The sequence below is a fragment of the Chinchilla lanigera genome, unplaced genomic scaffold, assembly GCF_000276665.1.
Source record: "Chinchilla lanigera isolate Chin_1 unplaced genomic scaffold, ChiLan1.0 scaffold00043, whole genome shotgun sequence".
Taxonomy (NCBI): Eukaryota; Metazoa; Chordata; class Mammalia; order Rodentia; family Chinchillidae; genus Chinchilla; species Chinchilla lanigera.
In genome coordinates, this window is record NW_004955444.1 from 13,547,542 (window position 1) to 13,572,561 (window position 25,020).

General features: G+C 38.1%; 1 protein-coding gene across 4 annotated transcripts in view; it reads left to right on the forward strand.

Annotated features, from left to right (window-relative positions):
- The window catches only part of Armc1 (armadillo repeat containing 1), a 32,815-nt gene extending 9,638 nt beyond the window's left edge, over window positions 1-23,177 (forward strand). For 3 of the 4 annotated variants that reach the window (XM_013518216.1, XM_005392166.2, XM_005392165.2), the window contains 5 exons: window positions 3,697-3,788; window positions 8,997-9,186; window positions 19,634-19,750; window positions 19,835-19,909; window positions 21,014-23,177. In XM_013518216.1, coding sequence (XP_013373670.1) covers window positions 3,697-3,788; window positions 8,997-9,186; window positions 19,634-19,750; window positions 19,835-19,909; window positions 21,014-21,205 — 666 coding nt within the window. In that variant the 3' untranslated portion in view covers window positions 21,206-23,177. The remainder of the gene's footprint in view (window positions 1-3,696; window positions 3,789-8,996; window positions 9,187-19,633; window positions 19,751-19,834; window positions 19,910-21,013) is intronic. The other variant, XM_013518217.1, reaches the window with a different exon arrangement.
- The last annotated feature ends 1,843 nt before the right edge of the window (window positions 23,178-25,020 follow it).

The following is a 25,020-nucleotide window of genomic DNA, read 5'->3' on the forward strand; positions in this document are numbered from 1 at the left end:
AGACTTGCTATTGTAGTCCAGGCTGGCCTCAAACTAATGGTGATTCTCCTGCCTCAGCCTTTCAAGTGCTGGGATTGCAGGCATGTGCCACCATACCTAGCTACACTATGCGTTTTTAATTTATATCAATCTACCTTTAAATGAACCGTATGTTTCATGTATTGTGTAAAAGTAATGAAAGTGTTTCCATTCCTTTCTCACATCTTTTATTGTATTTTTGTTGTACATTTTACTTCTACTTGTGCTTAAGCATCTACATTTACAGTACTTTGTTTTGCTTTAAACAGTTACCTTTTTTCCCCATAGGACACTTGTATTTATTTGTGTGTAAACATTTTGTTAATGCTCCAAATTAAAAATGGCGCAACAAAGCAACTTCTAATAATACAAAGAGACACGGAGCTGCAGTGCCAGTGGGAAAATGAAGCAGTCTGCGTGGGTTAAGCAGGCACTGCGGGGGCAGAGGGAGGCACAGGCAGCACGTTTAAACAGACAGTGACATGAAGCCATTACACATGTCAGAGATCAAATAGCTGAATGTGCCTGATGTGTTTCTTTATCCTCTATTCTGTATCCTTGATCCATATGTCTTATTTTTATGCCAGTACCACACTCTTTTTATCATTGTAGTTTTGTCATACTATTTTTTTATTTGGTTTTTTGAGACAGGGTCTCACTATGTATTTCAGGCTGGCCCTGAAATCACTGTGTAGCCCAGGCTGGCCCTGAATTCACTGTGTAGCCCAGGCTGGCCTCAAACTCACAGTGATCCTCCTGCCTCAGCCTCCTGAGTGCTGGGTTTACAGACATGCACCACCACACCTGGCTGTAATATAATTTAAAATCTGGGATTGTGATGCCTCCTCATTTGGTCTTATTTCCCTGGATTGCTTTTGCTATTCTGGGTTTCTTTGGGTTCCATATAAATTTTAGGATTGTTTTCTGTAGTTCTGTGAGGAATGCTGTTGGTATTTTGATTGTGATTGCATTAAATCTGTATATCCGTTTTGGAAGTATGGCTTTTTGGTTGTATTGATTCTGTCTCTTCAGGAACAGGATTTCTGATCTCTTCTATCTCCTTTTGAGAGTACTATAGTTTTCATTGTAGAGTTCTTTTACTTCCTTAGTTACATTAATTCGTAAGTATTTAATTTTTCTTGATGCTATTGTGAATAGTATTTTTTCCTAATTTCTTTCTCAGTGAATTCATTATTGGTGTATAGAAATGCTATTGATTTTTGTGTGTTGATTTTGTATCCTACTACATTGCTGAATTTGATTTTTCTAGGAGTCTTTTGGTGGGATTTTTTAGTTTTGAGGAACATCTCTGCAAATAATGATAATTTCATTTTCTCCCATTTGTATACATCTGTTTTATTACTCTCTTGCCTGATTGCCCTGGCTAGTGTTTTGAGAACTATATTGGACAAGAGTGATGATAGTGGACATCCTTGTATTATTCCTGGTTTTAGAAGGAAAACCTTCAGTTTTTCCTCATTTAATGAGATGTTAGCAGTTGTTTTGTCATAAAATGGCTTTTAGCAGATTGAGATAAGGTCTTTCTCTACCTGTTTTCTTTTAGTGTTTTTATCATGAATAGCTGTTGGATTCTTTGAAGGGCTTTTTCTGCATCTAATGAGATGATAATGTGATTTTTATTCTTCTGTTTAGGTAATATATTACACTTATTGATTTGCATATGTTTAGCCATTGTTGCATCTCTGGGATGAAGCCTACTTGGTCATGCTGTGTGATCTTTTCTTTTTTTTTTGGTTTTGGTTTTTTCTCCGGTACCGGGAACTGAACTCACTACCTTGCGCTTGCCAGGCAGGCGCTTTTGCCGCTGAGCTAAATCCCCAGCCCCCTGTGTGATCTTTTCAATAATTTGTTGTATCTTGTTTGGTGCCTGGTAATTTCTAATCAGCTACCAGTTAAAAATGTTACCTATTTTTGAGTTTGGGGATTTTTTTTTTGTATTCCTCTAAATATTCTTGAACTTTGTTCTATATTGCTGATAAATTATTTGAACTAGGTTTGATTCTTTCTAAGCTTGTCTTGGGCTTTATTAGGGTGGAGCCAAAGCAGCCTTCGTTCTGTGATCTTTACTGCTAAGGTGAAGCTCTTTTGAGGGTTCTTGAGGGTGCTCCCTGAAGCCCCCAAGTGGTGAGGTCTTTATACCTTTGGCTTGTGGCATCCCAAACTTCCCAGCCTGTTGTGAGTTTCAGGATTTGTTTTCCCCACTTTCTGATGGTTTTATTCCCTAGTCATGTAACTTTTTATCCCAGGTATGCACTGATCATTATTCAGTCATATTCTTTTACACCCCTTTGTAGATCTCTAGAATTGTTCTGGCTCTGCAGATCTTCCCTCTGTACTCTGACCTATAGATTCTAGCCACTCCAGCTACTTCAGGTTTGATCTCTGCCTCCTGAATCCAGCAGGACAGTTAGGCTTCATTTGGGTTGCTCTGCCCTGTGCTGCAATCTGGAAACTTCTTCATTAGCAGGAAAGTGGGGTACTTATAGGACCAACCTCATCATTTCTCCTCTCATGGTTTATAGGACTATATTACTTTTTTTTTTTTTTTTTTTTTTTTAGACAGGCCTCAAAGTGTAGTGTAGGCTGGCCTTGAACTCACTTCTGTAGCCCAGGCTGACCTTGATTCAATGGGCAATCTTTGTGTCTCAGACTCCTGAGTGTTGGTATTATAGGCATGTACCACCATGCTGGGTCCTGTATTGCCTCTTGACCACTATCTGAAAATGGACATTTGATGTATGTTGTCCTCCCTGTTAGTTTTTTAAGAAGGAGGTCAGTTGCCATAGGAATTAAACAGTTTCGGGCTGAAGTAGAAGTTACAGTGGGAGTAATTTGCAGGAATAAGATGAGGTTGTTGAGTTTGTGACTTTGTAAATTGTACATTTTTTGTAAAGATCAGGCCCTTTGGAAATGGAAGGCGTAAGACCATAGAAATGTGAAAGGTCAGGGGACTGAGATACAGAGTTTTGGGTGGTATAGCCCACAGTATCAGGTTATGATGGATGAGATCTGCAGATGCTAGCATTGTTTAGGTGTAAAGGGAACTAACTAAATGATATTGCTAAGGAAGCAGCTCATGAAAGAAATAATTGCAAAACATTTTAAGTATGTAAGAAAAAAACACCCTAGCAAAGATAGTTTAGCTCACAAATAGAAAATTTGTGGCCATTAAATTATCTTCGGTTTTTTCTTTCAAAAAACATTTTTTAAAGGTGTAGTAAAATAGAATCTATTCATTTTACAAAGGTGTTGTATGTTTTGTCCCTCTTGGAAATTTACTTAATGTGTGAAAACATGTAGGGACCTGTTAGCCATTGCTGATATGACTACTTGAAATTAATAAATGGAATATAGTTCCTTAGTTGTGTCCTTGTTTAGATGAAGTGTTCAAAGTAAAACCAGAACAACCTTAATTCTGACCTTGCAGATAAGCTAGAACCTTCATTTCAAAGAGCAAATTAAGCTGCTATAACTCTGAGGGTCATTTTTCCATTAGGAGATTTTCCTGATTGTTACATTTAAAGAAGAGTTTCTAAACCTTTCAAAACCAGTGAATCTAAAAATAAAAACTGCATTTTCTCTCTTTTTTTCTTGTAGTAAGTTTGTGGTTTTAATTTTGAATAATATGGACATGTAACCTATTGTTTCCTGTTGTAGGCTCTTCGATACTTGGCAGAATGTCGTGCAAACAGAGAAAAAATGAAAGGCGAATTGGGTATGATGTTAAGCTTGCAAAATGTTATACAGAAGTAAGTACAATGGACAGTGACCCCTATTATGGTAAAAAATGGCTCTTATTAAATACAAAGTATTGGGATAAAGTTTTGAAAGTTTCATGTGTTTTTGTTGTTGTTTTGTTTTTTGAGACGAGGTCTTGCTGTGTAGCCTAGGCTAGCCTCACACTTGGGGCACTTCTGCTTTAATGTCCTGAGTGTTGGGATGATAAACATCTGCCGCGACGCCAGGCTCTGTTTTATTTATTTCATTTAAAAATTTTAATTCTAATTGTAGGCATTTTTTTGTTGTTTGCTTGCTTTTGAGACAGGGTCTCCCTCTATTATTCAGGCTGTCCTTGAACTCACTACTAGCCCAGGCTGGCCTGGAGCTTGTGGCAGTCCTCCTGCCTTAGCCTCCCAGTGCTGGGATTACAGAAATGTGCCGCCACGCCCAGCTGAGCATACTTAGACGTAGAGGATATATGTCTGAAAATGTTTCGATGGTTAATCTTAAGGTTACTGATGACACTGATATTAACAATCCTCCTGATAAAAAGATGCAGATTTTATTGTTTATTTATGTTTATTGGTGGTACTGGATGTTGAACACGCAGACCTCACACCGAGCTACAGCCTCACACTTGTGATTTTCCTTAACCGGCCTCCCAAAGTCCTTTGGATTTACAGGCATGCCCCACCACACTCAGCTTGAGATTTTATTTAAAATGTGCTTATTAACACTGTTTCATATAATTTTTTTTTAAAAAAGAACATTCTAACATTGTAAGAAGTTTTATTGTATTTAAGTAGCGAGCAACACATAAATGTGTAATCACGTTTGACCATTTGCGGTATTATAGTATGGTACAATTTTTTTTGTTAATTCATCCTGGCTTTACTCAGAATAGCCATCAGGATCATGATAATTACGTTTTTTGGTGCGATTTTTATGAAGCAATGGCTGAGGGCCATTAATTTGATTTTTTAGCAAATGAGCATTTTGCTGGGCTTGGTGGTACACACACATAATCCTGGCCATTTGAGAAGCTGAGACCAGCCAGGACAATTTATTGAGATCTTGTCTCAAAATAAAAAAAAACAATAAAAGTGGTTGGAGATAGAGGCACTGCATTTAATCCTCAGTACAACAAAAAGTCAAAACAAGCGAGTGGTTTGTGTGTTGTTTAACATTATAGTCATTGAAGTTGGAAGTAAGTGGTACAAGTAAAAAATACGAGAAATTAGATTAAAAAATAATGCTGGAATATTAAAATATACTTTACATTTGGGCTTGAAGATTTTAGAAAAAGCTTAAAAGTACCATAGATTTAACTTATAAAACAATTTCTTAGCTTGTTTGACTCAAGGATGTTGATTAGTCAAACCAGTATACATCAGTAACATAGGAAGGCTGTCTTCGCCTTTTTAAGAGACTTGGTGTCAGTTCAGGGCATTATCTTTGCAAATCATAAGGGAAGTAGATCCTAGGATTGGGTAAGAAATGAGTGAGGTTTACAGGGTGTGGTGGTGTACGCTTGTCATTGTAGCACTCAGGAGGCTAAGGCAGGAGAATCTCTTGTGAGTTCGAGGCCAGCCTTTGCTACATAGTGAGTTCAAGGCCAGTCTGAACTACATAGTAAGACCCTGTCTCAAAAAACAAAAACAAAAGAAATCACTGAGGCTTATTATGGGACGAGTAAGATGAAGAGAGATGAAGCAGGATTGGGCAGGGAAAATTACTAGCCAGCTGCAGGGAGCGCTGACATCTGTGGAAGAGAGAAAACAAGGGGCAAGGAGAGCTTCCTGTTACAGTATACATCTGACGTGGGGCTGTAAACAAAGACTGCCCTGTAGAGGAGTCCTGCTTTGAGCAGAAATTTCCAGACCCCCGCTGCTCAGTCATTGGCTGGTGGCTTCCTGGGAGGAACGCTCCCTTGGATTTGTGGTGGATCTCACAGCTGCTGTAGCTGGTGACTGACTGTAGCAGGGCAAGTCCTCCTTGGAGACTCAGGTGGTATATTTGCGTGGCTTCTGCAAGTGGCTTATTTTAAAATTAAAGTTTATATTTTTAGAACAATATGGTAATAACTGGTTGTTTTTCTAATAGTAAAAGAAATAAGGCATTCATTTTGCATTTCATTATAATTTGGTCCTGTAGTCCTATTAAGAATGGAGATATAGTGTAATAATTTTTATATACATTTTGCAGTTCATGTGGCAGCTACAGATCTCAGATTTGAAGGTTGCCTTTCAAGCTTATCAGGCAAGCACCATTTTAGGAGCTCTCCACTAAATCGTTAAGATAAGCTGTGTGTGAGACCCTGTCTCAAACCAAAACAAAAAAAATTTTTTTATGAGATTTGGTAAGCTGGGTTGGTGAACATGACAAGCTCCCAGGGAGAGTGGCATGCTAGGGAGGGTTGGGAAGCTCCTTGTACCCCATACCTGCCCTCTGTACCTTTCCTCCTACTTTTGTAGCTGAGTTGGACAGAAATGTGGATAATCCAGGGACCTAATACCTGTAGCTGGCATCTGAAATGAGGGAAAGTTTGTGGAAGCATTAAACCTGTGAACTCTGACACCAACTCCACATTGTTTATGTAAGAATTGAATTATAGAGAACAAAGCTGGTGTCTGGAGGACTAAGAGAAATGGTTGTTGGTGTTGAAAGATACTTGGGAAAGGTCGAAGTGGGGTCCTCTGAAGTTCATCAGAAGAATCTACTTAAAATAACAGTGAGACCATCAAATTGATTTGAATTCCTTTTTAAGATCTTTTTTTTTTTCCTGAGACAGGCGTTGCAGGTGTTGCTATGTAGCCCAGGCTGGCCGTGAACTTGTGGCTATCCTCCTTCCTCAGTCTCCAGACTGTTGGGATTGTAGGCGTGTGTCACCATGCCTGGCTAAAATCTTTCCATTTTAGGTAGAGAGAAATTGGGGCTGCTCTAGCATGCTCTAGCATGCATGAGGCCTGAGTTTGATGCCCAGCACTGAACCACAACATTAACAAAGGTAGAACAGTCTCATGGTTCACATGGTTTTGACAAAAAAGAAAAAGCCAGAAAGTAATTTATTACTTTATGAACATGGTGAAAGTATGGAACTATGAAACAGGAATTTTAAAATGGTTCTAGTAGGCGAGTTTGACATTTCATATAATTGTTTTTGCTAACCTAAGTAACACACCACATGAGTTTAAAATTTTGTTAATTCTTTTGTTAATTCTCTTTCTTTTTGGCATACTGGGGATTGAACCCAGGGCCTTATACATGTTATGCAAGTTCTCTACCAGGGAGCTACACCCCCATCCATTTTGTGTGTGGGGTCTTGTTAAATTACCCAGGCTGCACTTGAGCCTTGTGTTCTCCTAGTTTGCTCTCCTGACTTTCTAATTAAAGTAGTACGAGCAACCTCTGAAGCTCTACAGGATATCATAGCTGTGCATGTACACCTTTGTGAATTATCTATATTGATAAATGACTGTCTCCTCCCTCACTCTCTTGCTGCTAAGCCTGTAGAACAGGTTCATGCAAGAATTAAGCCCTAACGCCCCAAGGAATCTCTTAGATGGACTGAATTATCTTCTCTCTGATGTAGCTGAAATTATTCTAGAATACTGCTACTCTTGTGAGAATTGAAAAAATACTTACATCCTTTTTTTTTTTCAGTGGAGCTAATTCTTTTGCAGAATCTTCTTTCAGAAAGGATACTAGAGAAGTAGTTAGAGGCATAAGAACAGTAGTTGACCAGGAAAGGGAAGTCTAGTTCACGGAAGCTAATAGCAGAAACACCTTTCTTTTTTCTAAAACTGGTCTGTCCATGTGGTAGTCATTAGCCTCATATGGCAATTTCAGTTAGTTAACATTAAATTTAAAAATCAGTTCCTAAGGACTGTGGGTGTTGCTTGTTGGTAGAGTGCTTTCCTAGCTTACGCTTGTGAGGCTTTGGTTTCATTCCCTAGCAGCGTAAAAATAAACGAAAATCAGTCCCTCAGTCACACTAGCTGTATCACAGATACTCAGTGGTCATGTGGCTAAAGACTATATTCCCACCATCTCAGAAAGTTCTGGTAGAGGTAGATGTAGTGGTGCATGCCTGTAATTCCAGCATTTGGGAGGCTGAGGCGGAGGAGCTGTGAGTTCAAGGTAGCCTGGGCTGCATACTGCATAGAAAGACTTATGTCTCCAAAGACTTTGCGTTTCAAAATCACAACCACAGAACGCATATACACACACAAAAGAGAAGAAGTTCTGATAGTGCTGCTCTGAAACTTACTTTATGGATTATTTTCTTAATAAATTTTATTAACAGAATTACCAAGTCAGATATATATAATTGTCTTACCATTATTAAAATTTAGAAAATGGTATTAATATATTTATAACAATTTCCATCTTATAGGGTTTTTTCAAACATTAGATAGTATTTCTACATTGCAGTTTTACTGCTCCCTCTCAACATTACAGTTTTACTATTCCCTCTCATTTTTGGATTTTTTGAGACAGAGTCTTGCTATGTAGTTCAGGTGGCCTCAAACTCACTATGGAACCTGGGCTGGCCTTGAACTCATGAAAATCCTCCTTCCTCAGCCTCCCAAGTGCTGGGATTACAGGTGTGTGCCACCTTGCTCAACTGCCTTCTGTCTCTGTCTCTCTCTGTCTTTTTTTTTTTTTTCTTTTTTTCTTTTTGTCTTTTTGAGACAGTGTCTTGCTATGCAGTTCAGGCTGGCCTTGGGCTTACTTTGTAGCCCAGGCTGGTCTCGAACTTGGAACGATTCTCCTGCCTCAGCTTCCCGAGTGTTGGGATTACAGGCGTGCACCACCTTGCCTGGCTTTGCCCTCTCATTTGAAATCAACTTTACAAGCAATATAAACCATTTTTGTTTAAATTGATGTAAGACAGTTCGAGTAGGATATAATCTCATTGAAATTGATTTTAAAATTTTTTTCTTCCATTTTTCCTGTTAAGTGGCCTGTAAATTTGCATTAGATCTCAAATGAGCATATGAACTGTTTTGAAGTAGTGTGTTTAAAAAAAGTTATACATGAAGATCATTAGGTGATTCTCTTTTTGTGATGAACACCTAAGAAATATTGGTTAAATGTACCTTTGTAACACAATACAGATTTTGAATCTCTGTGAATGATGGGTTTAAAACAAATTAGAAGACTGCTATGGAGTAGGCGTCTTTTCTGCATCATTGCAGTAGAAATGGCTGAGTTATTAATCTGTGTTTTCCAAGGACTACAACGCCAGGTGAAACAAAGCTGCTGGCCTCTGAGGTCTACGACATCCTTCAGTCTTCCAATATGGCAGATGGTGATGGTTGCAGTGAAATGAGTTCCCGTCGAAGGAAAGCTCAGTTTTTTCTCGGAACTACAAACAAACGTGCCAAAACAGTGGTTCTGCACATAGATGGGCTTGATGATACGGTAAGAATTGTATAGAATGTGATTCATAAGATGGGAAAGAGAAATCTGGTCAACTAGACATTTTCTTCACTGTTACTTGCTAATTGTCTTTCAGAGTAAGTCCCATTATAAGTGTTTACACTGTTGAAGAAGGCCATTTTTTACTACAGGGGTCAATTAATAAGAAGACATAGCAGTTTTTTTGTGTTTTTGAGACAGGGTCCCGCTGTGTAGTTCAGGCTGGCCTTGAACTCACTTTGGAGTTTAGCCTGGCCTTGAACTAATGGTGTTCCTCCTGCCTCAGCCTCCCAAGTTCTAGAATTACAGGTGTGTGTCACTACGCCCAGTGGACATAGCAATTTTAAATATTTATGTGACTAATTGTAGAGATTCAAAATACATGAAACAACCTGGTGTTGTGGCGCATGCCTGTAATCCCAGCACTCAGGAAGCTGAGGCAGGAGGATCATGGTGAGTTCGAGACCAGCCTGGGCTACAGAGTGAGCTCAAGACCAGCCTGAACTGCATAGTGAGACCCTGTCTCAAAAAGACAAAAAACAAAAACAAAAACCATGAAGCAGAAACTGACAGAATTACAAGGAAAAACAGATTCACAGATTTATATTTCAGTAACACGTTCTATGTTAATAGAACAAGTATACAGAAAATCAGGCTTTAGAAGATTTGAATAATGCTTCCAGTCAGTTTAAACCTAATTAATATTCATATTTGTGGAACACCCTGTCCAGCAAGAGGATAATATTCATATGCACAAGAAAAATTTATCAAAAAGACCGTATTGTTGGCCATATAACAAGTCTTCATAAATTTTAAAGTTTGAAACCTTACAGACTCAGCACAGTGAAGGCAAGGTGGAAATGGTATCAAGAAGACACTTGGAAAATCACCCCAAAGTCTGTGAAGCTACAGCATTGCTAAGAGCAGTGTTTAGAACAGAAATCCGTGAGCACCCTGTGCGTAAGTGTTTATGCACAAAGTGGAAGAGGTATCGGCTTGATGACTTAACCTTCTTCCTTAAGGAACCACTAAATAAAGAACAAACTTGAGGGGCTGGGGATTTAGCTCAGCGGCAAAAGCGCATGCCTGGCAAGCGCAAGGTCGTGAGTTCGGTTCCCGGTACCGGAGAAAAACCAAAAAAAAAAAAAAAAAAAAAAAAAAGAGTACAAACTTGAAATAAACAGAAGGTAGGAAACAGAAGCAGAAATCAGGGAAATGAAAAAACAGAGAAATTAATGAATTCAAAAGCAAGTCCCTGATATGATCAACAAAATAGGTAAAATCCTAGCTGACTGATCAAGAATAAAAGAATAGCCGAATATGGTGGTGTATACCTATAATCCCAGCATTCAGGAGGCTGAGGCAGGAGGATTGCTGCGAGTTCAAGGTCTGCCTGGGCTGCAGAGTGAGCTCGAGGCCAGCCTAAACTGCATAGTGAGACCCTGTCTCAAAAAGACAATAAATAAATAAATAAAAGAATAAAAGTTATAAATTATCAAAATGAGAAATGTAAGAGGACATAACTGTAGATACTATGTACGTTAAAAGGTCAACAAGTAACTAAGTTTATGTTAATATACTTGATAATGACTTTTTTTTTTTTTTTGGAGACCAGGTCTTACCAGTCCAGGCTGGCCTTGAACTCACTGAGATCCTCCTGCCTCAGCTTCCCGAGTGCTGAGATTACAGGCATGCATCACCATGCCCCACTCTCATAATGACTATTTCTTGAAAGATACAGATTAGAAAATCTCATTCAAGAAGAAATAGTTTGATTAGCTGTGTATTTACTAAAATTAAATTTGTAATTAAAACCTCAGAAAATTTTAGGCCCATATAGCTTCACTAGTAAATTATACCACTTAAGGAAGAAGTAATACCGATTATATAAAATCTTCTAGTTTATTGTGCTTCAGTGGTCATTCTGCATAGTTTGTGCTTTTTTTCTGAAGTCATTTTAATTTGTTTTCTTTTTTGTATTAGCCATATAAACTTCCTTTTGATTATCTTCTAATTGTGTCTGTAGTCTAAGTGAATGTCTTCTAGGCATCATATATTCGAGACTTGCTTCTGTATCCATTCTGAATATCTCTGTCTTTTAATTAGAATATTGGGATCACTTACATTTATTATATTTATGTATATGGTTGGATTAAAAAATCGTGTTAGTTACTTTCTATGTGTCCTGTTTCTTCTTCTTTCTCTTCTCTTTCTGCTTCCTTTTGGGCTAACTAGATGGCTTTTATGCTTTTATTTTATCTCCTTTGCTGGCTTATTAGGTATAGTTCTCTTTCATTCATTTGTTTAGGGCTTATTTTTTATATCTTTGACTTGTTACAATCTAATACTATATCATTTTATGTATAGTAAGATACCTTTCTTTTTCTTTTCTTCTCTTTCTTTTTGAGGTAGGGTTTCCCTGTGCAGTTCAGGGTGGTCTTGAACTGATCATATAGCCCAGGCTGTTCTTGAATTTGTGATGATCCTTCTTCAGCCTCCTGAATGTTGGGATTACAGACACGTGCCACCACGCCTGGCAAAACTATTTTTAACAGGAAAGTTTTACTTCTCTACCTTTGTATGATTATATTTTACTTCTATATATGACACAAACCCCATTATTATTACTTTTGCTTTAAAAAGCTGTTCTTTTTAAAAGACACTTAAAGAATAAGAAAGTGAGCTGGGTATTGCAGTGCACACCTTGTAATTTTAGCACTCTGGAAGACTGAGGCAGGAAGATTGTAAATTTGAGCCCAACCTGGGCAGTTCAGCAACTTAGAGACCCCATCTCAAAGTAAAAAAATAAAAATATGAGGGATGTAGTTCTGTGTGAAGGCCCTGGGTTTAGTCACCAGTACTGCCAAAAAAAGTTTTTATATCTACTCACATCTTTACTATTTCTAGGGCTCTTTATTCCTTGGTGTTGATCAAGATTTTTGTCACATCGTTGCTTTCTACCTGAAGAACTTGCTTTAACATTTCTTGTAGTACATATCTTTGGGGACTGACATTTTTTTCCATTCCTGGGAGTTGAACCAGAGCTGCTCGCATGCTAGACAGGTGCTTTATCACTGAGCTAAGTCTGGAGTCCTGTTTTTTTTTTTTTTAAATTGAAATGTAATTCACACACTATTCACTATTGTAAAGTGTATAATTCAGAAGTTTTTATTGTATTTATTAGGCTGTGCAACAATTACTATTGCCCACTCCCACATGAAACTTTATACTTAGTAGTAATTACTACTCCTAGTATGAGGGAACCACAAATCTGTTTTTATCTGTATTGATTTGTCTGTTTTGGACGTTTCAAATGTAGCCAAAGCCATACCGTGTATGACTTACGTATCTGTCCTTCAGTTAGCATAATCTTTAAGTACATCTGTGTTGTTGCATGTGTGAGTATACCCTTTCTTTTTATCGTATTCCATTGGGTGGATACACCAGATTTTTTAATCATTTGGTGGGTATTTTAGTTTCCACATTTTGACTGATATAAGTCTGCTTATGAATATGCATAAGTTATTCGGTTAACAGTATTTTCAGTTCTCTTGGGTATATACCTAAGGAATAGAACTGCTGTGTTATTGGGTGATTTTTTTATTTAACTTTTTGATAAACTGCCTGGTTATTTTCACAATATTTGTACCATATTACATTCCAGCCACTATTGTGTAAGGGTAGTTTCTCCTCAACCTCTTCACTTATTTTCCAGGTTTTTAAAATTCAAAACCTATTAGGTGTGAAGTGGTTTTTATTTGCAGTTTCCTAACAATGTTTTGTTTTCCAGTACTGTGTTTTAGTGGTTGACCTAAGTTTTATTTTGTACCTCTTTCACTTATTTTGTCTTTGAGAGCAAAGCCCATTCACATTCTGTGCCCAATTTTAAATGGTCTATTATTTTTCTTTTTAAATGTTTTCTTAATGTGATGCAGTACATTGATTAGTTTTCATGTATTGATCCAACATTTTATTCCTGGAATAAATCACAGTTATTCATGTTACCATTTAAGTATGCTGCTGAATTTAGTTTGCTGGGATTTTTTTGAGAAATTTTGAATTTATATTCATGTTGGATACGTTGCCTGTTTTGTTTTTTTTGTCTTTTGAGACAGGGTTTCATTATGCAGTTCAGGCTGACCTTGAGCTCACTTTGTAGCCCAGGCTTGTCTTGAGCTTGCACAGATCCTCCTGCCTCAGCCTCCTGAGTTCTGGGATTATAGCTGTGCACCACCACACCCAGACTCTTTCCTCTTTTAATGTGCAGCCATAAATTTCCCTCTTGAGCACTGGTTTCTCTGAGTCACATTTTTAAACCTTTTTTATTGGTACATGTAGGCAGTACGTAGTGATTACATTTTTCATGGGGGGTTCACACATGTACATTAATTATTTTTTTTTTGTCCCCTACTCATCTCATCCTTTCTTGCTCCTTCCAGCTCTTATTCCCCTTCCCATTTAAAAAACTCTATTGCCCTTGTTTTCTTCAATTCTCTTTTTAAAAAATTCCTTTTCCTTTCTTTCTCTCCCTCTCCCTCCATCTCTTCGTGTCCCTACTTCCCGTTATCTGTCTTACGTTTTGCCCTTTAGTTACACTTTGGTTTCTCAAATAAGAGAAACAATGGCACCCTGTGAGTTTTGGCATTCATGTCATTCATCTCAGTGTATTTTCTAATTTCTCTCGTGATTTCTTCTTTGGTCTGTTGGTTATAAGGAGTGTGTTAATTTCCAAGTTTCTTTCCATTATTGATTCCATATGATGACACTACATACTTTGTGGAATTGCAGTTCTTTTAGATTTATTGAGGTTTGTTTCACTGTGCAGCATACGGCCTGTCTTGGAGAGTGTTGCGTGCGCATTTGACGTTGTGTGTGCTCTTGGGTGGAGTGTTCCACAGGTAACTTACATCTAGTTGGATGATAGTCTGTGTTTTTCCTAAGCTCTTCTGTCTTGCTATTCCATTCATTTTTGAAAGTTATGGTTGGAAGCCTCCAATTCTTTCAGTTTTTCAATGTTTGAAAATCCGTGTTCTATTTTAAAAGGTATTTTGATAGGCATAGAATCCAAAGTGACCACTTTTTTTTTCTTTCTGCATGTTAAGATATTGCTCCATGGTCCTCGGCCTTCTTCTGTTTCTATTTAGCATTCTGTCTGTTGTACCATTTTTTTTTTTTTTTTTTATATCTTCCCCCATTCTCAGTTTTCAGATTTTCTCTTGTAGCACTGTTTATTAAATCAATTTGTTCATGATGTGCTTTGGCATAAATTTTTCATGTTTATTCTGCTACAGGTTCATTTCAGTTTCTTGGTGTTCTGGATTTACAGTTTGCAACAAGTTTGGACAAGTTATTCCAGATGTCTTCAAATATTCTCTGTTCTCCTATTACTGAGTCTTTCAGGAATTCCACTTATATGCATGTTCTATGACTCAAGGTTCCCACACAGCCCACCAATGTTCTGTTCATTTTTCAGTCTTTTTTTTCCCTCTTTCATTTTGGATAGTTTCTGTTGCTATATTCCCAATTTTTTTTTCCATCTGCAAGTGTTTAATTTGCTGTGAATCTCATCCATTGCATTTTTTTCACCACGACAGACACTGTTTTATTATCTCTCTCAAAGTTGGATTTGGGCCTGTGGTTTTTTTTTGGTCTTTTTGAGAAAGGGTCTTAAACTCACTTTGTAGCCCAGGCTGGCCTCAAACTTGCAGTGATCCTCCTGCCTCAGCCTCCTAAGTGCTGGGATTACAGATGTGCGCCACCATGTTGGGCCTGTTTTTCTGTCTCCTTAACATATTTACACTTTTTCTGTCTTCTCCAATATATAAAATACAGTTAGAATAACTGTTTAATGTCCTTGTCTTCTAATTCTGTCTCTGTGTTATTTCTAAGTGTGTTCTTACTCATTGATTTTTCTAATTGTGTGTTGTATTTTCCTGCTTCTTTGCATACCTTTTAATTTTTGATTGAATGCCATATGTTGTAAATATTATGTTGTTGAATAATACTCATATTTTCTGTACAGCCTTTAAATATTTGGAACTTTGTTGTGGATCACAGCTAAGTTACTTGTAAACTATTGGATCTTTTTAAGCTTTAATTTTAAGCTTTGTTAGGCCAGACCATGGTACCCTTTAACATAGGGACAATTTTGCCTGAAATGTTGAGGCAATACCCTGGTGAGTTTTCTGCCCATAGCCTTTTGTGTGTCTCAGGGCTTTTTTTTTCTAGTTTCTGGTGGGAACATGATATATTTCCAGCCCACTGTGAGCTCACAGAAATGTTCTTTCTGTTCCTTTCTGGTAGTTCTTTCCCTAGCTTGTATTTTTCCTAACATAGTATCCACTGGTTATCAGTTGGTCAAAGGGGCACCCTCTACTCCACAGCAGGCGTCTCTAGCTCCTCTTCATTGTGTAGCTGTGTGTCACATTTGCCGAGCCCCGTGAACTGTAGTTGCCTTGGCCTCCCTGCATTCTCACATCTGTCCTTAACTCAGGAAGGCTGCTAGGTTCTCTTTAGCTTCCTCTTTGTGAGTTGCAACCTGGAACTTTTCTAAGGAATACGTTGGTGCAGTATGGAGTGCATTTCATTTCTTTTTCTTTTTTTTTAGGGTTGCCTGTTTTTCAATGTCTGGACATCATTGTTTTTTAAAGTATATTTTTAGTTATTTAATCCCAGTTTGTGTTACTCCATCCTGACTGAATTGAAAATCCCCTTGAAGTTACCTTGTGCAGTGATAAGTTATATTTATGTACATATTTAGAGGTGGCAGCTTTACACTGGTGGCTTACCACTTATCTCTTTAGCTGTGCCCGGTATGTTACATTAGATTGTGTAGAACCTTTTCTAGTTGTTGCTTTTAGATACATAGAACTGAGGGTTTACGATTTAGTAAATATGCGAGGGGAAGCCTTGCATATTATCCATGCTTATGGATATACATGAATGTGCATATTTATCCAAATAAGTTAAAAACAATCTTATTCAAACTGGGACTGTAAGATCCTGAATTTAATATAAGAATAATATGGTTCTTTTAAAACCACAAACCAAGTAATAAACCCAACAGAGCACATACAGAAATAGAGGAATACAGGAAGAATTTGATTGCCAAACTCCAAAAGAAGAATGTGGCCTGAAGCTCAGTGGGAGAGCACTTGCTTAGAACATGTATGGCTCTGGGCTCAGTCTCCCCTACCCCAAAGCAAAATCCAAAATAAAATATTAGCAAGTTAACTGTATTGCAGTACTGCACTATCATGCTAGTTAAAAATTTTTTAACATAGCCTGGCACTCTTGACAGTATATTGATTCACATTTGACTCTGATCATTAACACACACAGACAAGGACATTATTTTCTTTTTAAAGGAGGGGAATTGAATTTTAGGATTGTAAGATGTCACATAGGTAGAGGAAATGGGAATAGCTTGGCTTCAGCATTTAACTTTTAAGCGTTTTATAACTTCCTAGTAGTAATTTTATCCTGAGAATATAAATATAATTGAATGTAGTGAAATATTTGGTAATTTGCTATTGATAAGATTGTAAATACAGAAAACTTAGGAGAATCATCTGTAATTTCTTAAAATTAATGTGACTTTAAAAAAATCTCAGGCAAATACTAAGTGTATGGGAATTAGTCACTTCTGGAAAGGGGGAGAAGCAATTTTATTTCTGTGAAGTAAAACAGGATAAAACAAATTAGGAAGAATGGGAAGGTATTTTTAATAAGAAAATGGAGGACTTATAAGTAAGTTAAAGAGCTCCAGTAATATAAGACTTGAATAAATGGCATGAATTGCTCCTTTCTAGATGGGAAACGTCAAAGCTGTAGCAATGTTATTTCCTTATCGATATGTAAACAATGCCAATTGATTGATTTTATAACTTCATTAATTGATCTAAAAGTTCACCTGGTAGAATATACAGGTTGAGATTCTCATATCTGAAATGCTTGGGACCAGAAATGTTTCAGATGTTGAAGTTTTTTTAGTTTTGATATTTGCATATACTTTACCAGTTGAATATTCCTAAATCAAAATGCTCTGAAATCAGAAACTTTGAGTGTCCTGTGCTCAAAAAATTTTGGATTTTGAAGCATTTGGGATTTTTGGGTTAGAGATGCTTAATCTGTTCTAATCTTCACAATAGAAAAGAACATACAGCATTAGGCATTATTATGAGCATTAGGCGTAATTTTGGGTACCAGGTATACAGCAGTGACCAAAATATGCAAAAGTTTATATTTTTGGGAAAGCAAGCAATAAATGTGGTAAAAGTACGTTAATTTGTGTAAAATAAAGATAAGATAACCTTATGAACCTTTTCTGTCTTATACAGTTCCAGTTTAATGTCATGCTTCACATAGAATGGACACTTTACTTTTCTGTTTTTCTCACCTTTAAAATAAGGAATCAAATCAAACTATCAGTGTTCTAACGCTCGTGTTATGTGTGCTGCACACACTTCTAAGTATAGGTGGTATGGAATTCACGGGGGAGAGAAGCATGAAACTGTTCGGTGCCAGTCTCCTAGAGGCACTTCACAGAGTCCGGCCCTGCGCAGAGTGGCGTCCAGAGACAGGTGCCCTGTCTCTGCCTCTGGGCACCAGATGAAGCAGGTGTGGGCCTGTGTTCTGCCATCGACGGTTGTGTCCAAGATTCTTCCTTGGGTAGCTTGAAAAGCTGCAGCAAGAAGTGGTACAAGTAGGGAAATGAGGAATGACATGAGGTGTCTCGAAGGTTGTTAGAATAAGTTTGAAAACTGAGTGTCCTCTAGGTACTTGCATAGGGGTCATTTGTAGTCTTTATCTCCTCTGAAGTACTCAGTCAGAACCAGGCTTCAGTACAGACACAGGAAGACTCAGAGGTAGTGATTTTATATGTGGACTGCAGGTAGAAGGAAAATGAAGAGAAAGTGCAGTTACTGTACTTTTAAATCTGTTTTCACTTAGGATCTTATGTTGAGATGATCACTGGATATCCAAGTGGGTATGTCTGACAAATAAAAATAAGAAAGTACAGCACTGTTGGAATTAGTGATGGTTGAAATGAGGGCCAAAGCCGAAAGTCGCTTAGGTACAGGCACTAGGCCCTGGAGGTGCGAAGAAACAGATGGAATCTCAGTGGTGTCAGTGGGAGACCAGGATGGTGTGGCACCCTGCGTCTAATGTGAAAGGTTACGTGTTATGTTGTGTTTGAACTAATCACAGAAGAAGTAAGGATGTTGATGATTCTTGAGAAAGCAGTGGAAGTGATTGAGTTTACCGTAAATGAAAGTTGCAGTAATATTTACACATATCAAGTTGTTTGTATATGTGCTGCCAAAGCAAGCACATGTATCAAATAGTTTGAAATTTAAGAATTGGTAACTAAGGGCCGGGGATATAGCTCAGTGACACAAGTGCCTGTCTGGTAGGCACAAGGTCCTGAGTTCGATTTCCGGTACCAAAAAAAAAAAAATTGGTAACTAAAACACTGAATGCTTACTAATTCAGCTTTAGTCTATTAGGACATAGCCCTAGAGATTTTAAACTCTAACGGAGACCAGTAAGCCTTTTCTTTGTAGGGCTAGAGATAAGTATTTTAGTTTTTGCAGACCATAATGGTCTCTGTAACAGTTACTAACCTGACCTTAGCATGCAACTAATATCTGATAATGTGTAAGCAAGTGGGGATGGTTGTGTTCTAGCAAAATTTTACTGAAACAACTGATGAACTGTCTAGTATGTATACCCTTGAACAAGGAACCTCTGCTTTTCTGATTTTGAGTACTTTTTCTGTATTATTCATGTATTCTGTTTTATTTAAGATGCAAATTAACATTGGTTAACTTTTCTGATAAAAATTATTGAAACTTAATAATAATATTGAAGCTTTAAAAATTAGCAGGAATTACTATTCTGTTGATCATATAAGAAGTAATAAACTTGACTAAGCATTCCTCCTTCATCCCCTGAAATACGAAGTGCTTGAATTGAAATAAGTATGTTTGCTCCTTATGCCTCAAAACATGCAGTCATATGTACCACATAGTGATGTTTTGGTCGACATTGGGCCACATATGCAACTGTGGTCCCATAAGACTTTAGTGAGACTAAAAAAATTCCTGTCACCCAGCATTTTTACTGTACCTTTTCTGAGTTAGATATATTTAAACGTGTAAGTACTTAGCAATACGTTACTTTCCTGTGGAATTTAGTCCATAACATGCTGCCTAGGTTTGTAGCCTAAAAACGATAGGGTACCCCACTTAGCCTGAATGTGTAGAGTAGTAGGCTATACCAGCTAGATTTGTGTAAGTACAGCCTGTCACCTAATGATGCATTTCTCAGACTGTATCCCTGTTGTTAAGTGACACGACTGTAATGAATAGTTTAATGTGCCTTAAGTTGATTTGTTGCCTTTTATTATTTTATCTGTTTGAATAACAGTTTGATTTTACTTTTTCAGTCTCGGAGAAATCTATGTGAAGAGGCTTTGTTAAAAATTAAAGGTGTTATTAGTTTTACTTTTCAAATGGCTGTTCAAAGATGTGTGGTCCGCATCCGTTCAGATTTGAAAGCAGAGGTTAGTATTCTCAGTGTCTGAATATACTTGAGGTTACAGGTAAACAAACCAGTGTTCAAAACTGTTCCTTTTGTCCCTGCCCAGGCGTTGGCATCGGCAATAGCATCAACCAAGGTCATGAAAGCTCAGCAAGTTGTGAAAAGTGAAAGTGGGGAAGAGGTAAACGTTTCAGTTCATTTTTTAAGTACTTAATTCAGACTTTCGATTACTTCACGTGGCTAGCAGACTGCTAATATTTGTAGATCTGTAGTTGTCAAATGTATAATAAATGTAGTGATCTTGGCTAACACCTGTTTTAGAAATCCAGTGTGTTTTGTGAATTTGAGTCCACTAGTGTGAAGAAAACTTCTTTTAATTCAGTGTAGATACCTTACTGGTTTTAAGTGGAAATAAAAGTTCCCTTGCATTGAGTTTTTACATGCTTCTGCCCTGACTTACCTGACCTTGCACTCCAGAAAGTAAGTGTGCAACTGTCAGTTGGTGCATGTGGTGAAATCCTTGCGTGCTGCGGCTCTTTCCACTAGCTTGTGATCGGGAGCATCAGTTTATGTACCTTAAACTCACTTGGGCTCCGTGGGTCCCCAGGACCTCAAAGGGTCCCGGCACCGGCTTAGTCATTTTTACACGGGCAGACGTTGCTCATTACTCTTAGAGCCTCTGCAGTTCAGCATCTGTGTTTTCATGTGTGCTTCTCCTATTTTTACATGGTTAGCCTTACGCCTATTATCATGCAGGAGGAAAATTTCGGAAGAAATAGAGCTCCTGGCAAAAATAAATATGGAGCCAGGTGTGGTTCCACTTACTATCCCAGTGCTCTGGCACCCTGAGGCAGGAGGACCACAAGTTTAAGTTTAGCCTGGCCAGTTTGATGACTTAAGTAAGACCATGTCTTAAAAATGTCTGGGTATAAAGTTCAGTGTGAAGGCCCTGGGGTTAATCTCCAGCACAACAAAAATAAATGACAAATAAGGTAATTAGAATGAGGAATAAAGTTGATCTTTAATTTAAGACAGCCGGGTGTGGTGGTGCCTACCTACAATTCCAGTACTCAGGAGGCTGAGGCAGGAGGATCACAAGTTTGAGGCCAACCTGGGCTACATAGTGAGTTCAAGACCAGCCTAAACTACATAGTGAGATCCTATATCAAACACAAAAGACTCAACTCCCCTGCAAAGAAAACACAGCAAAAATTTAAGACATATATATGTGCTCGTATATCACATTAGTTGATTTTGTAATAGCTTTTAACATGTTCTCTATCAGATGCTGGTCCCATTCCAAGATACTCCTGTGGAAGTAGAAGAGAACACAGAGCTGCCTGACTACCTGCCTGAGGACGAGAGTCCCACAAAGGAGCAGGACAAAGCAGTGTCCCGGGTTGGCTCCCACCCTGAAGGCGGAGCTAGCTGGCTAAGCACAGCTGCAAACTTTCTATCCAGATCGTTTTACTGGTGACTTCATCTTCAGTTTGGGGCTCAAGGACTGTGTGAACCAACAAGGGGCCAGTTTTCCATTGTTGTGGTGAACTGTCAAGTGCAATTTGCAATAAGTTATCATGAAAAGTTTTTAGATTACATGATTGTGTATGCTGCATTTTACATTTTCTTGGACATTGTATTCCATCAAGTGGTAAAAAGAACAGAGACTACAGGTGGAATTTATTTGCTTGGGAAAGTATTTTGGCTTTGTTTTCCTTTAATTGCGTCACTTTTTTTAAAAAACGGGTCCACCGTTAAACCAAACGTGTATATGCAGCTTTACATTTTATTTTATATGAAGCACGGGATTAGGAAAACTCATTTTCTTCTCAAGCCTCAGGATCTCTCTGAAGAGTTTGTTTGTAGTTCAAGTTGTGCATGAATTACCCAACAGTTTGCTCCTCTAAATGAACAATACGTGCTTTGGTACTCTTCACTGAATGTTGGAAATATTTCTGGGTTATTCCCCGTTCGTGCCTTTTTTATTTTGCCAACCATGTTTATAGAAAGGACATTACTAATGACAGTTTGCAAACAAATTTATTCATTGGAACGTAGTAGTTATCTAAAAATACAACTCAAAAACTTTGCAATCTTGTTATTTTAATAAGAATAATGCAGATTCAGTCAGAAAAAGGAAACATGTATAGTAGTAAAGTGGTTTTGGGCCTGTTTGGATATGACCAAATGTAGTTCTAATTGTTTACTGTTCACTGTTTATGTCAGCTCATGAGACTAAGTCCACCATGATATTGTGAGTAATTATAAATGGTCTCTTGGCTTTACATTGAGATTACAGAACATACCCTGCTAGGGGGAAAAAATAGTAGTAAAGAACCGACGAACTTGAAAATACGAAAACAAAAATTGAATGCCTGTAATGCCATAGTGCCAGTCTGGTAGTGTCTAACTTGAAAATATGAATTGCCCAGCTGAAACGTACTCAGTGGGTATTTCTTTGTATTGGCTTTTGTGAACTTGTGATGAAAATGCTGCAGTCATATTGGGAAAAAAAAGAGACCCAAATTATGGCTTATAAAGAAATAAAGCCAGCGCTGGTCACTTAATCTTTTTTCTCAAGTCCTGCCAGAAAGAAAGAACTCCAGTGAAGGTAAGACAAATAAATATACATACACATACACGTATATATACATACATATAGATGGTGTTTTGGGTAGGTAAGAGCTAATTACATCTGCGTAATACATTATTAAAGCTCTAAAATACTTGGCAATTAAGATTTTGTTTTGGAAGTCCAGCTATATCCAGATATGTTTGAATGTTAACACGATTAAAAACTACTAGAAATTGAAGTTCATTTTCATCACCGTATAGAGCTGCTATTTTACTACTTGGACAATGTGAAGTAAAAGTTGGACCCTGCAGGGTTTCTTTGTTTTCGTCATTTCTCTTTCAGAGAAAATTAAAATCATCCAGTGTTCCTGGAGAAAAGTAATTGTAAAATACTACCACCAAAAAGAGTCTTGAGTTCCCTAAGATTGGGATAGTCTGGAGGGAGAGAGAGCGATACTGAGAGTATTGAGAACAATAGTTTTTCATGTGTCTGGTCTCTGGTTCAAGTAATACGCACAAACAAAATACATGCTTTCAGGGCACATACTGCTTTAAACGCATACTGCTACTTGCTACCAGAACCAGACGTGTTGAAAAAAAAGCAAACAAAACCACCTCCTTTTTACAGCCATTAAAGCAAAGTTTACTTTCTGTTTTAACAAGTTATTTTATTTTGCATTGCCACACATCTGCTTATTTAATAAACTACAACCTTTTGGTAGTCATGGTTCAGTACAGGTAGATTATTTCAGCGCGATGTTTGTGTGTTCCAAGTGTTCTTTTATTATAGGTCATATAGAGCAGTTAAGGCAAATGTTACAACATTTTTTGAGATATATTGTAAAATAATAAAAGGTAACATAATTAAAACTGAATAAATGTGACATTCTTGTCATTTTTATCAGATAAATATTACTGATTCCTTTTGTTTTGGCCATCAGTGCTGGGGATCAAATCCCAGGTACTCACTCATGCTAGATGGTGCTGCACCAGCGCGTTCAGTCCAGCCCATCAATTACTCTTGAACCTGTTTACGTATACACTGCGGGGCACATTCTCCTCGATGTTTATCCTCGTATTACCTGACCTGTTTCCATCTGTCTTTCATTCCTCTCCTTTCCCTCCCATATCTGCCTCTCTGCAGGATGGGGTAGGTTGTTCCTGGAGGTGTACTGATTGTAGCATTTATCACATTACATTAAAATTTGCATATTTACTAGTGTCTCTTCCTTACCAAGTTCTTTGAAAAGAGAGTGAATCTTTAGTCTTTATGTTAACATTGTAACTCTACCTGGCCAGTAATAGAAGGTAAAGTTTTGGTCAGAAGAATGGCAAAGAATTCTTTAGAAAACAGTACAAATGAATGTACTTACTAGTTATTTAAAAAAAAAATACCTTCATTAACTATTATTTGGGGTTTGTTTGATGTGGAAAGGGGTACTTGCTACTGGAGATTGAACCCAGGGCCTTACACATGCTAGGCAAGCATTGGTTTGAACTTCATTGCAGCCCTTTAAATTTTTTTTTAGATACCATCTCACTGAGTTGCCCAGTTGACTTTGAACTTGGTATCCTCGTGCCTCAGCTTTCTGAGTAGCTAGGATTATGGGTGTATACCACATCATCCCTGGTTTTATCATGATTTTTACAGAATTATTTCAGGAGAATGTTCTACATGTGTAAAGTAGTATTTTTTGCAAATACTTTGGGATCTTTGCAAATTTAAGCTCAAGGCCAGCCTGAACTGCATAGCAAGGCTCTGTCTCAAAAAGACAAAAAACCACCCCCCCCCAAAATACCCTAAAATTGATTTAAAAGCTAATTATGTGCCAAAGACTATTGTAATTATTTTACAAATATTTACTAATTCTTAGCAAGTGTGAGGTCAGTACTCTTTATGACTTACCTGGTCAGAGGGGGGATGACTTGAATGGAATTTTCTTTTTTTGAGACATGGTCTCACTCTGTAATTCAGTTTGAAGGTGAACTCATTATGTAGCCCAGGCTGGCCTTGAGCTCACAGTGATCGCTCCTCCTGCCTCAGTCTCCTGAGTGCTGGGATTACCGGTGTGTCCCACACCTGCCAAGATAGGTGCATTTCTGTCACTTGGCCCTCCACTCTGCTTTCTGGCTGCCGTGTGGTGAGCAGCTGTCTTCCACCAGCCCCTATAGCGTGTTTGTGCCTCGGAGCCTGCTGACCATAGACTGACTGCTCTGAGAAACCATGCGCCAGCATAGACCTTTCCTCCTTTAGACAGGACGTGTTCAGTGCTTTGTACTAGTGGTGGGAAAGTGCCTAATGCAGAAAATTGGTACCGGGAGTGGAGTTGCTGTGTCTGTCCTCACCTTGTGACTTAGAAGCCACTGAAAATGGTTTGTGGGAGGAGTTAGCGAAGATCGGAGATGCTGGTTAGAGAAGCCTTAGAATGCTGTAAGCAGAACTTGATGGACAGACAGTTCTGATGGGAGCTCAGAAGACTAGAACACTGACAGGAGTGTGAAAAGTGCGCCTCATGAGGTTTCAGTTGGGAACAAGGACTCAAGCAGAAACTGGAGTAGAGGCCGTGTGTGTTTCATCTTGGCAGAGAACATTCTACGTACTGCCCGGAAACTTGCAGGAGACTAAGATTAAGGGTGGTGGGCAAATGGATCTGGTGGAGGAAATTTCAGCCCACTGTTCAGGCTGTGGTGTGGATACTGCTGGCTGTTTTTAGCCAG